General features: G+C 35.8%; 1 protein-coding gene across 3 annotated transcripts in view; it reads left to right on the top strand.

Moving 5' to 3' along the window:
- The first annotated feature begins 5792 nt into the window (after window positions 1-5792).
- col17a1b (collagen, type XVII, alpha 1b) overlaps window positions 5793-13818 on the top strand; it is a 35594-nt gene continuing 27568 nt past the window's right edge. For 2 of the 3 annotated variants that reach the window (XM_062996346.1, XM_062996344.1), the window contains exons 1-4: window positions 5793-5883; window positions 10473-10533; window positions 10973-11023; window positions 12281-12391. In XM_062996346.1, coding sequence (XP_062852416.1) covers window positions 10479-10533; window positions 10973-11023; window positions 12281-12391 — 217 coding nt within the window. In that variant the 5' untranslated portion in view covers window positions 5793-5883; window positions 10473-10478. Of the gene's footprint in view, window positions 5884-10460; window positions 10534-10972; window positions 11024-12280; window positions 12392-13818 lie in introns of those variants that run through there. The other variant, XM_062996345.1, reaches the window with a different exon arrangement.

Here is a 13818-nt window from a genome sequence, read left to right as displayed (position 1 = left end):
GACGCTCACTGTCCATTTAAAAACAAGTTCAGTTCATTTTCTCAGTCATGAATAGATTTCATACATTTATAAATCAAAAGTTCAAATTAACGTCTTCATTTCAAAATCAACTAAAGTGTTAAAGTTTTATCTGTTATTCAATTAGATTCACATGTTTATGTTTGCTATTAAATATAATCGACTCAATATAAGATGAATCTATATCCTGTACATGCACTATACAGCCAAGCATGAACATCTTTAAACATGTGGTCATTAATATGTGGTCATTAATATGTGGTCATTAATATGTGGTCATTAATGTGTGGTCATTAATGTGTGGTCATTAATATGTGATCATTAATATGTGATCATTAATATGTGATCATTAATATGTGGTCATTAATGTGTGGTCATTAATATGTGGTCATTAATGTGTGGTCATTAATATGTGATCATTAATATGTGATCATTAATATGTGGTCATTAATGTGTGGTCATTAATATGTGGTCATTAATGTGTGGTCATTAATATGTGATCATTAATATGTGATCATTAATATGTGGTCATTAATATGTGATCATTAATATGTGGTCATTAATATGTGGTCATTAATATGTGGTCATTAATATGTGATCATTAACATGTGGTCATTAATATGTGGTCATTAATATGTGGTCATTAATATGTGATCATTAACATGTGGTCATTAATATGTGGTCATTAATATGTGGTCATTAATATGTGATCATTAATATGTGATCATTAACATGTGGTCATTAATATGTGGTCATTAATATGTGGTCATTAATATGTGGTCATTAACATGTGGTCATTAACATGTGATCATTAATATGTGATCATTAACATGTGGTCATTAACATGTGATCATTAACGTGATCATTAATATGTGGTCATTAACGTGTGATCATTAACGTGTGATCATTAACGTGATCATTAATATGTGATCATTAACATGTGGTCATTAACATGTGATCATTAACGTGATCATTAATATGTGGTCATTAACATGTGGTCATTAACATGTGGTCATTAACATGTGATCATTAACGTGATCATTAACATGTGGTCATTAACATGTGGTCATTAACATGTGATCATTAACGTGATCATTAATATGTGATCATTAACATGTGGTCATTAACATGTGGTCATTAACATGTGATCATTAACGTGATCATTAATATGTGGTCATTAACATGTGGTCATTAACATGTGGCCATTAACATGTGATCATTAACGTGATCATTAATATGTGATCATTAACATGTGGTCATTAACATGTGATCATTAACGTGATCATTAATATGTGATCATTAATGTGATCATTAATATGTGATCATTAACATGTGGTCATTAACATGTGATCATTAACGTGATCATTAATATGTGATCATTAATGTGATCATTAATATGTGGTCATTAACATGTGGTCATTAATATGTGATCATTAACATGTGATCATTAACATGTGATCATTAACGTGATCATTAATATGTGATCATTAACATGTGGTCATTAACATGTGATCATTAACGTGATCATTAATATGTGGTCATTAACATGTGGTCATTAACATGTGGTCATTAACATGTGGTCATTAACATGTGATCATTAACGTGATCATTAATATGTGATCATTAACATGTGGTCATTAACATGTGATCATTAATATGATCATTAATATGTGATCATTAACATGTGGTCATTAACATGTGATCATTAACGTGATCATTAATATGTGATCATTAACATGTGGTCATTAATATGTGATCATTAACATGTGGTCATTAATATGTGATCATTAACATGTGGTCATTAATATGTGGTCATTAATATGTGATCATTAACATGTGGTCATTAATATGTGGTCATTAATATGGGATCATTAACATGTGGTCATTAATATGTGGTCATTAATATGTGGTCATTAATATGTGATCATTAACATGTGGTCATTAACATGTGATCATTAACATGTGGTCATTAATATGTGGTCATTAATATGTGGTCATCAATATGTGGTCTTTTCCCCTTTGGTGCAATAAAACAGCCTTTACTCTTATGAGGTGGCGTTTAAATAAAATTCCTGACTGATTTAAATTCTTTCTTTCAGACGTGTTGGGTGGTTTTATGGTCAGGGTTATGTACACGCCACTTATGTACTCCATAACAGACTTCAGGTCATTTTGTATGGACTTTGATTTTTAGTGTGGTCATTCTGAAATATCTGGAGGATTTTATTAAACTGTTAAATACACTTGCAGTGATTGTCTGTAGAGAGTAAAAAAGCTCTTTGGTGCTGAAAGCAACACGTTTATCTGTAAACATGATTTTTATGTCCTGTGAGCTTGTGTTGCAGTTATTAAAGTTATTATTTGGAAGTTTGGGATCCTGTGATGGCGCTACAGTGAAAGTCACTGAGCTTTTGGTATGACTGTGGTTAAACCGCCTGTGTTTACAGAGATTACATGGGTGCAGGTTTGATTCTATATTGTTAGCAACAGGTGTGGCTAAACAAAAGCCGAATCCACCAATTACCAGGGGTGTACACATACTTTTGGTCACATAGTGTTTAAGGACTAATTTTACTGATGCACACGACATCAATGCTTCATGTTTACCTGAGTTATATATAATATACATCAGTACTGACTTCTAAATAATAATAATAATAATAATGTGGGTTTATTATTTTTATTCCAGAAACCAGATTTCATCTCATTTATAGAAAAAGAAGATAGACTTTATTTGTCATATATACATATACAGTACAATGAAATTCTTTCTTCACATATCACAGCTTGTTTGGAAGTTGGGGTCAGAGCGCAGTGTCAGCCATCGTACACCGCCCCTGGAGCAGACAGGGTTAAGGGCCTTGCTCAAGGACCCAACAGTGGCTGCAGAGCAGAGCCTGGATTTGAACCACCAATCTTCCGGTTGATAGCCCAAAACTCTACCCACTAGGCTCCCACTGTCCCAATGATAATGATGACATGATAATTGTTAGAACTTTTTGTACTTAATAAACACATTCTAAACGAACATTCATGTTTGGACTTTGCATGTTGCTGCTTTTACTTGCACTGAGAAGATTCCATTGGTGTTACTTTCATCTTGTGAATCATCACAGAGATCAACCTGCCTTCACATCAACCAGATCACCTAACACAGTGGTTCTCAAAATGAAGCAGCACGAGGTGGTACGCCAGATAATCTCGGAAAAGTAATTACATGCACCGAAGAAATAAATAATTTAATAATTATAAATAAAGAAATGGTAAGTGGTAACTGCATATACACACACACCTAATTAATGTGTGCCATATGTGGTTCTGTGATGAGAAACATAGGTGGTACTTGGAAGTTTTGGTTTGATAATGGGTGGTACTTGGTCTAAAAAGTTTGAGAACCACTGACCTAACAGATCACCCAACAGATCACCCAACAGATCCGCTTATGCAAGTCTTTCCGTGCTTTTAAACATAATGACACCAAAAAGTTCTGGCAAAGTAGCTTATTATTACACTGCAATATTTTTAAACGTATCCTAAATGTCCAAATCTAAACAGAAATGGTTTAATAAGCACATAAACAAATTTTAACCATGACTTAGTTTTCTTGTCCTGAACTCCACTGAGTCCAGAAAGAGAGAGAGAACATAAAGGAGTAATTAGGTGTGTCTCAGATTCTTTACTTTTTATTCTCCAAACTTTACAGAGCATTACAGGAGAAGACTCTGTGCTCTTATGTTGCCTAAATCAATTTTAAGTGCTAAATGCAGCAGTGCCAGAGAAATATCTTCATGTTTTTATTCTTAGCATTAATTTAAATTACATTTCATTGTTCTCAGTGTGAGATTTGGCTCTTTAACCACAAATATTTTATTATTTACAGGTATTTATCGAGGTTGCCAAACATTTTTGAGGTTACCAAACATTTTTGAGCTGACTGTTCATATTGTTCGGTCTGAACATTATTCGATGCCCTTCAGGGACGAGGTGGAGTTTAGATTTTTTGTGTTAGTCAGATACCCAGAAGGTGTGGTGGGCTGAATACAGGTACTGACGGGAAGGTCTGTGACTGAAGGTGCATATCGTGTTTATATCATAGGAAAGATTGTTTGTATCTAACGTTAAATAAACATCATAAGTCGTTTCATTTAGTTCTGCACATTCTTGTCTGGGGTTAGGGTTAGCAGCAGTGATGACTAATTTTAAAATCGTCCTAAGTAATTTATCGTAACGCACGTGAATTCTCAGCTGAACCTTGGAGCCGAGAGTAAACGTCCATGTGGAAATGTCTGAGCTGGCGGACAAACATCTTTAATCAACTTCAATGACCGTAAATGGTATTTAAAGTAGTGATGCACCAAACCATTAGTGCTTAATACTGGTATCAGGACTAACAATGGTCAGAAACATGAAGTGGATTTGATGTATTAGGATGTGTTTTAAAAATTCAGCTTAATTAAAATAAATAAATTAAAATATTCACTAGTTATTAATATGGACATGATATATAGTTTTAGGTCTTTAACAGTGTATTTACTAACTCTATACATTTATTTTGTAATATTTTTAAAAAATGTTAAACTAAAATACTGCACCGAGAGAAATAAAAACTGCATCCACAACCTTCAGTTAAACCCATTTCTGGAAAAAGTTGTATGTTTAGTAAAAGTCAGTAAAAAGACTGAATGTGTGATGTGTTTCATTCTCTTCAATCTTCATTTCACTGATAAGTAGAAAGAAAAGATTTATAATGTTTCACTGATCAACTTCATCCTAGTTTGTTTAAAAGAAACACGTTTAGAATTTACTGTGTTCACTAAACGTCCCAACTTTTCTGGAAATGGGGTTTGTAAGTCACTCATGCCATGACAGATTTTAGCCTTTGCACTTGTTTCTCTCCTGAATAGAATTAATTTTTGCTTTCTCTGTTTCAGATTGAGTTTCATGAGACAGCGGCGGACTGTGTTAAGTGACAATGGTTTTCTGAAGTGCTCCTGAGCTCATGCGCTGTATTTATCACAGTAGCTTGACTCTTTCTCATTTAGTGCTGTCTGAGAGCTAGAAAGTCATTCACATCCAACAGTGGTTTCCAGCCTTGACCAGATTATTATCTATTCCCTGAATCTTTTAAACTGTTATGTATGGTAGACGGTGAATGATTATATTCATCATATGCCCAAAAAAATCTTATAGCACAACCAGAATACCAGAAAACCTCTACAGTGTATATAACTTGTACCACCTATAGTTAAAGACTACCTGTCTATACATTTTGTTACTCTTTTTACCCTGGGTTTTATCTGAATGTTTCTGATTGTTTATCTAGTTAACAAAGACTAGAAAGCTTAACCAGGTACGTGAAAATCTGCAGCAAACCAAAATCACTGCAGTTGTGTTTTGTGACTAAATGTAAAATTGTTGTGGATTGTCCTCAATTCACTTTCTAAACTTGAGGTCTGGTGTGTAAAAACGTGTAAGATTTAATGTGTGGATTCACCAAACAAAGGTGTAAAATCTGCCCGGCTTCAGCTCTCGTACCTGAACATGTCTCAGAGATAATTATACAGGCTGGTATTACCATTCCCTCAGGTGTTGTTTTTATTTAAAAGTTTTCCAGTCTGTGTGTGTAACTGTGTGTGTGTGTGTGTCCTGCCAAACACTTGGGTGTGGTTCGGTATAAAACCCAGCCCAGCAGTCATGTGGAGGCTTGTCTGAGAAAGTGGGATGAATATAAAAAAACTAAAAGATTATTCCTCATATCTGTGTAGCTCAGCTAATCTTCAACACAACTCTGGATTTCTGCTGAATCTTCATCAGGAACATTTAAACAGAAGCAGAATTTTCTCCTGAGCTTCTCCTGGACTTTAGGTAAAGTGCTGCAGGATTGTTTACTTCTGTTCACACAGATGATAAAACATGACTGGATTATTATACAGGTTTAGGATTAGCAGTTTAATAACAGAATTATGTTTACATTATACTCAATACTATACGGCCATTATTGCTGAAAAAGTATTTACCAAACCAAAAAACTAAAGTTTAGTGTTTATTTACATTTATTTGTGGACATTTATTGTCTGGGGAAAATGGTGTAAATACATTAATTATAATTAAGTTACAGTAGTTCATGTATTTACAATTAATGTAATGTATTTAAACCAGTTTGTGGCTTCTCATTTTGTTTTTAATAAAATAAATCTGCATTATTCTTAACTTATTCTAACACATCCCTGTTATCTAAGAATAAAAAAGTAAAAATATTACTAATCAGATCCTATGATTCAGTCCCTAAAGATATAAATTCTAACAAAGAACAAGAGTTGTTTGATAACTGATATTGTGCTTTCTAAGCCTTGAGAAATAAACACCAATAAAACAATAAATCATAAATATTCTTTTGAACAGACTGTATGTTTGTTACCATGATCGTTTTATTATTTTATAAACCTAAAAAAGAACATTATGCTAAAGTACGTCATAATTATGTGATGAATTGTTCATCAGTATTAGGGGAACATACATGTGAAAACGCTGCACCTATAATTTAGTGAAAGATCTGAAGCTTAATGTGGATCCAGAGTGGAACAAACTTTAATGTTCTCAGTTCATTTAAATAATTTAAGAAACATTATAATGAATTCGTACACTTAAATGTTTAAGCTGAGCACTTTGGGTTAAGCAGTGCAGCGGTAGCTCAGTGGTTAAAGTCTGAATACTGAACTAGTAATCAGAGGGTTAATGGTTTAAGCTCCACCACCACCTAGTTGCCACTGTTGGGCCCCAGAGCATGGCCCTTACCCTCAATTGCTTTAATTCTATTCAATCATAATTGTTGGTGGTATTCCTGCCCTGTGCCCGGTGTTTCCCATTAGAACCGAACCTGCCGTAACATCTAAATCAGAAATTATATCTTCAGTTTTAGACTCACAAAGAACAGAATGAACATGAACAGCGCTCTGATTTACTTTTATTCTGCACTTTTAACTCTATTGGGACAGATTATGTTTGTGTGAATTATTTAGATTTTCTTATTTAGTTTACATATTTATCTTATAAAAATATCCAACAGTAAAACTCGGCTTTATAACTGATATAAATATTAATGTAATGTTTAATAACCACAGTCCACATCTGGTGAGGTGTTATAACACATATATGTATATGATATTATAAAGTGTGTTTTATAAGAGATGGATGTCATCATTCTGCTTTTAAGGCTTAGGATTTTTTTTAAGTAAAACTTTTCTAATCGGCATCCGAGGTTTTACAGAAGACATTCCAGTGGGTGTGATGAGTGAAAGTTACTCTGATGTGAAGAGGCGTTTAATCCTAACCTCTTCTACTGTAGCATGATTAATCCTGAATGTTTATGTTGTTCAGGATCAAGATCAGCACCTAAACTTACCACAAAATTCACTTCTAATACTAGTGTTATATATCACAACAATACTGGTTTACTCATGACTAAAATAAATAAATGTGTAAATTAAAAGAATAAATCAACACAAAAAATGATCAGAGCTTTAATGTAACCCAAACCAGTGACATAAGAGGGTGGATCTCACCTCACCACTGAGGAACCTGGTGCAGCCCTGCAGCGACTGAAACAAACCCAATATGCAGGATGCTTAACCAAGTAGAAACACCACTGTAGTTAAAAGGAGAAAATGAATAATGTGACCAAAATAATGTGAATAACAAAAAAGTAACAAATGAAAAGCACAAAACCTCCGCGGCGGAGTAAGTGAATGGAAAATGAAAACTGGTCGTCACAACAAAGCTCAACACAAACACCAAGATCTCAAAATAATTTACAGAGGAAACCCAGAACAAGCGGCCGGTGATAAACTGAGCAGAACCGCCACTCCACCGACCGCCGCCCAGTGTGTATCTAAATATGGAGCCCAGAACAAAGACAACTCGCCCGTCCAGAGTGCTGGTGTCAGTGCAGGCAGAAAAGTGATCCGGATCCGAGCCTGGCATCATAGAGAAGAACGGGTACCAACAGATCAGCCAGCAGCAAGTAAAGAAACTGTGATTAAATACACGTCCCTCTATTAACGACTTACTCAGTGAAGAGAAGCTGATGGCCAGTTAACAGAAACCGGAATGTTAATGATCTGTGGCTCCGTGCCCCCTCTGTCGGCTATAAATGGTACAACAGACGGGCATGATTCTGTATATCTGTGCCTTCCTGCTGATCTCTGTGACATGATTTTGCCGTATATCTGTTGTGAGATGGAGCTCTATGATCATTAAAACTCACAGTTCTCACTAACTTTAACCTGGGTGCCACAAGTACCTGATGAAAAACAAGAACATACCAAACTCAGATACAGTGACAGGAGCTAAAGATAAAATTCACGACCCATGTTGCGGTGCAGCATCCACTTTACCAGCTGTGCTACCATCCCACCCTGCATACAAGCTAACAATCTTAATATAATTTTGATTACAATAAACAAAGAGGCAGTAAAATGGCGGTCTGGGCAGAAATGTAGATGTAGATTCCCCCCCCCCCCCCCCCTTAAAAAAAACTGATAATATAAGTAACACATTGTAGGTGTTTAGCATTTACAGTTTACAATGTACACCTTATTAATATGTTATTAAAGTGAATATAGTGGCTTGTTTAATTAAATATGAACATTTTGTCTTAATGATGTTTGTTTGTGGCTCACTAGAATCAGGCGTTTTCCCAAAGTCACTGAAAACAGCTGCCATTTAACCACTCCTAAAAAAGAGAATTCTGGATGCGTCTGTGTTAAACAACTACAGGCCGGTCTCAAATCTTCCTTTCATAGCTAAGATCATTGAGAAAGTTGTTTACAGTCAAGTCAGCAGTTTTTTGAATTCCAGTGGTTATTTTTGACAAATTTCAGTCAGGCTTTCGACCTCACCACAGCACTGAAACGGCTCTCATAAAAGTGTTAAATGATCTACGGCTGAATACTGACTCGGGTAAAATATCAGTCCTGGTTTTACTGGATCTTAGTGCAGCCTTTGACACTGTAGATCATAGAATATTGCTGGACAGGTTGGAAAACTGGGTTGGACTTTCCGGAACAGTCCTTAATTGGTTCAGGTCTTATTTAGAAGACCGGAGTTACTTCGTCACTATTGGCAGCTGTGAATCCGACAGGGTGGCTATGACATGTGGAATCCCCCAGGGATCAGTTCTCGGACCTCTTCTGTTCAATCTTTATATGCTGCCATTAGGCCAAATGCTACAGGCTAACAACATTGATTACCATAGTTATGCAGATGACACACAGATATATCTGGCTCTCTCACCAGATGATTACAGCCCAATAGATTCACTGTGTCAGTGTCTGGAGGACATCAATAACTGGATGAGCCAGAATTTTTTACAGTTAAAAAAGGACAAAACAGAGATTGTCGTGTTTGGCAGCAAAGAGAAGAGGATTAGTGTCAGTGAACATCTCAGTTCCCGGGTTCTAAAAACCAAAGACCAAGTCCGAAATCTTGGCGTTTTAATAGACTCAGATCTCACATTCACCAGCCATATTGAAACCATCACCAAAACAGCCTTCTACCATCTTAGAAATATAGCCAAAATCAAGGGTCTAGTGTGCCAACAAGACCTAGAGAAGCTGATCCATGCTTTTATCTCCAGTAGGGTGGACTATTGTAATGGTCTCTTAACTGGACTTCCCAAAAAGACCATTAAACAGTTACAGCTCATTCAGAACGCTGCTGCTAGAGTTTTAACTAAGACGAAGAGAACTGAGCACATCACTCCAGTTCTAAAATCTCTACACTGGCTTCCGGTTAGTTACAGAATAGAATTTAAAGTGCTGCTACTGGTCTATAAATCACTGAATGGGTTCGGCCCAGAATACATCTCAGAAATGTTTAGAGAATATAAACCCAGTAGATCTCTTAGATCCATGGACTCAGGTCAGCTAGTTGAGCCCAGAGTCCAAACTAAACATGGTGAAGCAGCATTTAGCTGTTGGGCTGCATATAACTGGAACAGACTGCAGGAGATATTAGATGTTCCTCAAATGTAGAAATCTTTAAATCCAGGTTAAAAACGTTTTTCTTGTGCCTATGATTGAGCTCGAAATTTTTGCTATTACCCTCATTTTACCATATTTCTTTTAGTTTTTCATGCTCTTCTAAATTGTAGTGTATATTTTACTATATTTTCTTTTAGTTTTCATGTTCTTAATTTTTTATCTCTCTTGTTTTAATTTCATATTCCCTAAATTGTAGGTTATATTTTACAATATTTTCTTTTAATTTTTTATCTCTCTTCTTTGAATTTCATGTTCTTAATTGTAACTAAATGTTTGCAAGAAGTCTTTCTGAGGTTCTAGATCTCAGGAATGTTTGAATGCTTTTAATAAATTTTTTCCTTATGTAAAGCACTTTGAATTGCCACTGTGTATGAAAGGTGCTATACAAATAAACTTGCCTTGCCTTGCCTTTAGTATGGGATGGACGCTTTAAAAAGACAAACAGATGATTTAGGACGGAATTCTGGAGAAAGAGGTGAGAATCATTACATAGTGCTGCTTAAATAAACTTGTGTGTGTGTGTGTGTGTGTGTGTGGTCCCAAATTTCAGTAGTGGGTTTTTATTTAGGGTTTATTAAAAGGGGAATTGTAAACTTAGTAGCTGTTGAGGTCACATTTTGGTTATCTACATTATGAAGATGTGGAAGATCAAAGATTTTTTATAATCTGATCTTTTCTGTTCTGTTAATAATAGAATCTAAAATAAAAATGCCGTTTTGTGTGTTTCTGATTTGATACCCAGTACATTTAAAAACTGTTCCAAACAAATGCTATCTTTTTAAACCATGATGACTTTATAATGATTCCCACACATTGAGGATGTTACACATTTATGTTCTTTTATATTTATAATGTTACACAATTAAATAAAAACTACAAAAAAAAGAATCACAAACATGTTTTTTTTCTTTCAGTTTTAACTGAAACAACAGTTACAACATCCAGACTCACATCATTACCACCAAGTAAGTTTCTTTTACATTTCACCTCAGTTGTGATGCTGTGTGATTTATTATGATGCTGTTTTTGTACCATTCCACACTGATTGTGCACATTTGTTGTACCGTGACCATGCAGCAGCAGAATAAAATAGTTTCAAGTACCAGGTTAAAAACTGCCCTGCATTTTAAAAATTAAAATGCACACATTCTCACAGTTCTGTTTATTTCTAACCTTTCTAATAAAAAAAATCCCCCTTACTGCTGATTTACTGCTTTTAGATTATCCTTCTGTATTAACTTCTATATGTATTAACTATTAACTATACTGTATTAACTATACTGTATTAACTATTAACTATACTGTATTAACTATTAACTATACTGTATTAACTATACTGTATTAACTATACTGTATTAACTATTAACTATTAACTATACTGTATTAACTATTAACTATACTGTATTAACTATTAACTACACTGTATTAACTATTAACTACACTGTATTAACTATTAACTATTAACTATACTGTATTAACTATAAACACTCCACAGGCAAAAGACAGAAATGAACTGGAGAAAATAAAAGAAATACAATTCTCTATGGGTTTTTTTTTTTCCGATTTTCCTCTCAGTCTAGTCATATCCAATTCCCCGACCACATTTCACATCCTCCACTGCTACAGACCTCCACTCATGCGTTACTGGAACCGGCAGGTTTGAACACTTCCCTGTCGCTCCTGTTTACTGAGAGCTGTGTGGTCCCGGACGGCTGGAGCAGCCTGTTATATTATAACATCCAGTTATCACTCCTGCTCTGTCCCGGTTCTGTCCACTTACTTTATTGTGGGTTGTGGATGTTTCTGTGTCTACCTTGAGTAAATATTTGCAAATAGGTTTTATTTCCATTCCTGCAGGTGTGTGGGGATTCACCTCATGCTCACTGTAGTGAGGCGTGTCCAGTCCTGTTACAACCTGCTTCTACTTTAAATTTTGACAAATAAGTTCAAGAAATGCAACAAAAACGTTTTTACCTGCTACATCATCACGTTGTCATTTATTTTCAGTACAACTAAAATGTAGTGACCTTATGTTACCATCCCCCCCCCCCCCCCCCCCCCCCCACACACACACATAATTGCAGTATAAAATTAAAGATCTAAACATGTGTAGGCTGAGCGACTACATTATACTGAGGGGTAACTGGAGTAAACGATGTGTGGGGGTAAATAACGATGTGTGGGGGTAAATAACGATGTGGTGTTTGTGATCTTTTCTCCAGAGGGTTTCAGTGGATCGAGCAGTAAAAGCATGAGCAGCAGCTCTTGGGGAACCGGAGGCTTCGAGAAGAATATTGTAAATCCAAACAGCGGAACCTCCTACCTCACATCCTGTAAGAACGTTTATTCCTTTATCATTAATTTAAGAAAAAAAAGTCGGGACACACTTTTATTTCATTAACTAAACCCTACAACAATAATTGGATGAGATTACAATATGAGTATAGCTGTGTTTCAATACTGTTTAAGAGTACGGCTGTGTTCCAATACTTTCTTCATTCCTATCATTTCTTATGATTTAATGTTGTTCTTCGGGATTTTCTATTATCATTTTATAAGCTGTTTTATTACTATATTGGCCAGAGTGAACTCTATACGAATGGTTGGTCGTCTAAGGGATCAAACACCATTACTGTAGGTCTCAGGGTCACAGCTAGTTTAGAGGGCACTCACATTTTATGCAGTCTTAATAAAATTATTAGAGTATCTGTCTATAAAAATAAATGAAATAGCAATTTAAAAACTGGAATCGAGGTTTGAGTCTCAGCGGGGCTGTCAGCCAGCCGGGGCGTCTACACAGACATAAGTGGTTTTGTCTGGAACGGTGGCCAAATAGATTGGCACCCTGTCCACAGTATTCCTGACTTCCCAGTGTGTCCCCTAGACAGATAAACACACAGACAGATATGTATGTATATCAGTGGCGATTTCTCTAAGACTGCAAGTGAAGCTCAGCTTTCCCTAAAATGTCAAAAATTAAATGGTGAAATATGTACAGTTGTGTTAACATTTCATTGACTACAAATGTGTTAGAACACGTTCATCTGAAAGATGAGTTGGTTCAGAATCAGCTACTTATCACAAATCCACTGACTTGAACTTCTCGTACATTCCCGGAGCGTCGATGCATTTACCCGCAGAAGCTGAGCGTCTCTTCACTTCTATGGGGCTGCATGGAGGGTTTTTTTCATTGCTTCGAAACTCGCCGGTCATTGGATAAATGCCACGATTTTGTCCAGCCCCCGGACGCTGAGCGTCTCTGGGGGTGAATGGAGCTGTGGGCGGGTCTGGACGCGGAGCTTCTGCAAGATGATTGGAGGATCAGTCGAAAGGCTGAATCCCGTTTTGATTGACAGCTATTTTGAGATCTTCAGTCCCATCGCGGATTTTGCGAGTGAAGTCGAAAGACAAACTGCTGCAACCCATTTCTTGGTATTTGCTCGGTGAAATTACTCGACCATTTCCATTGTTCATTGTGTAAATAAAACACACTCACAGTATTTGTTTCAGTTTAACATCATTTCAACATTTCCTTGTTTGAGTTCAGGCCATTTTCTTGAAAAGGAACGGAGGGCAGAATTTATATATAAATAAATTGACAAATTTTATGATGTAAGCCGACAATGAGCTTCCCCTCTTTGAAAGACCAGCAGCCACCACTGATATACAGGGGTTGGACAAAATAACTGAAACACCTGGTTTTAGACCACAATAATTTATTAGTATGGTGTAGGTCCTCCTTTTGCGGCCAATACAGCGT

This window comes from Trichomycterus rosablanca, chromosome 5, assembly GCF_030014385.1.
Source record: "Trichomycterus rosablanca isolate fTriRos1 chromosome 5, fTriRos1.hap1, whole genome shotgun sequence".
NCBI lineage: Eukaryota > Metazoa > Chordata > Actinopteri > Siluriformes > Trichomycteridae > Trichomycterus > Trichomycterus rosablanca.
Note: the sequence above shows the minus strand (reverse complement) of the source record. Positions and strands in the feature narration are given on the sequence as shown.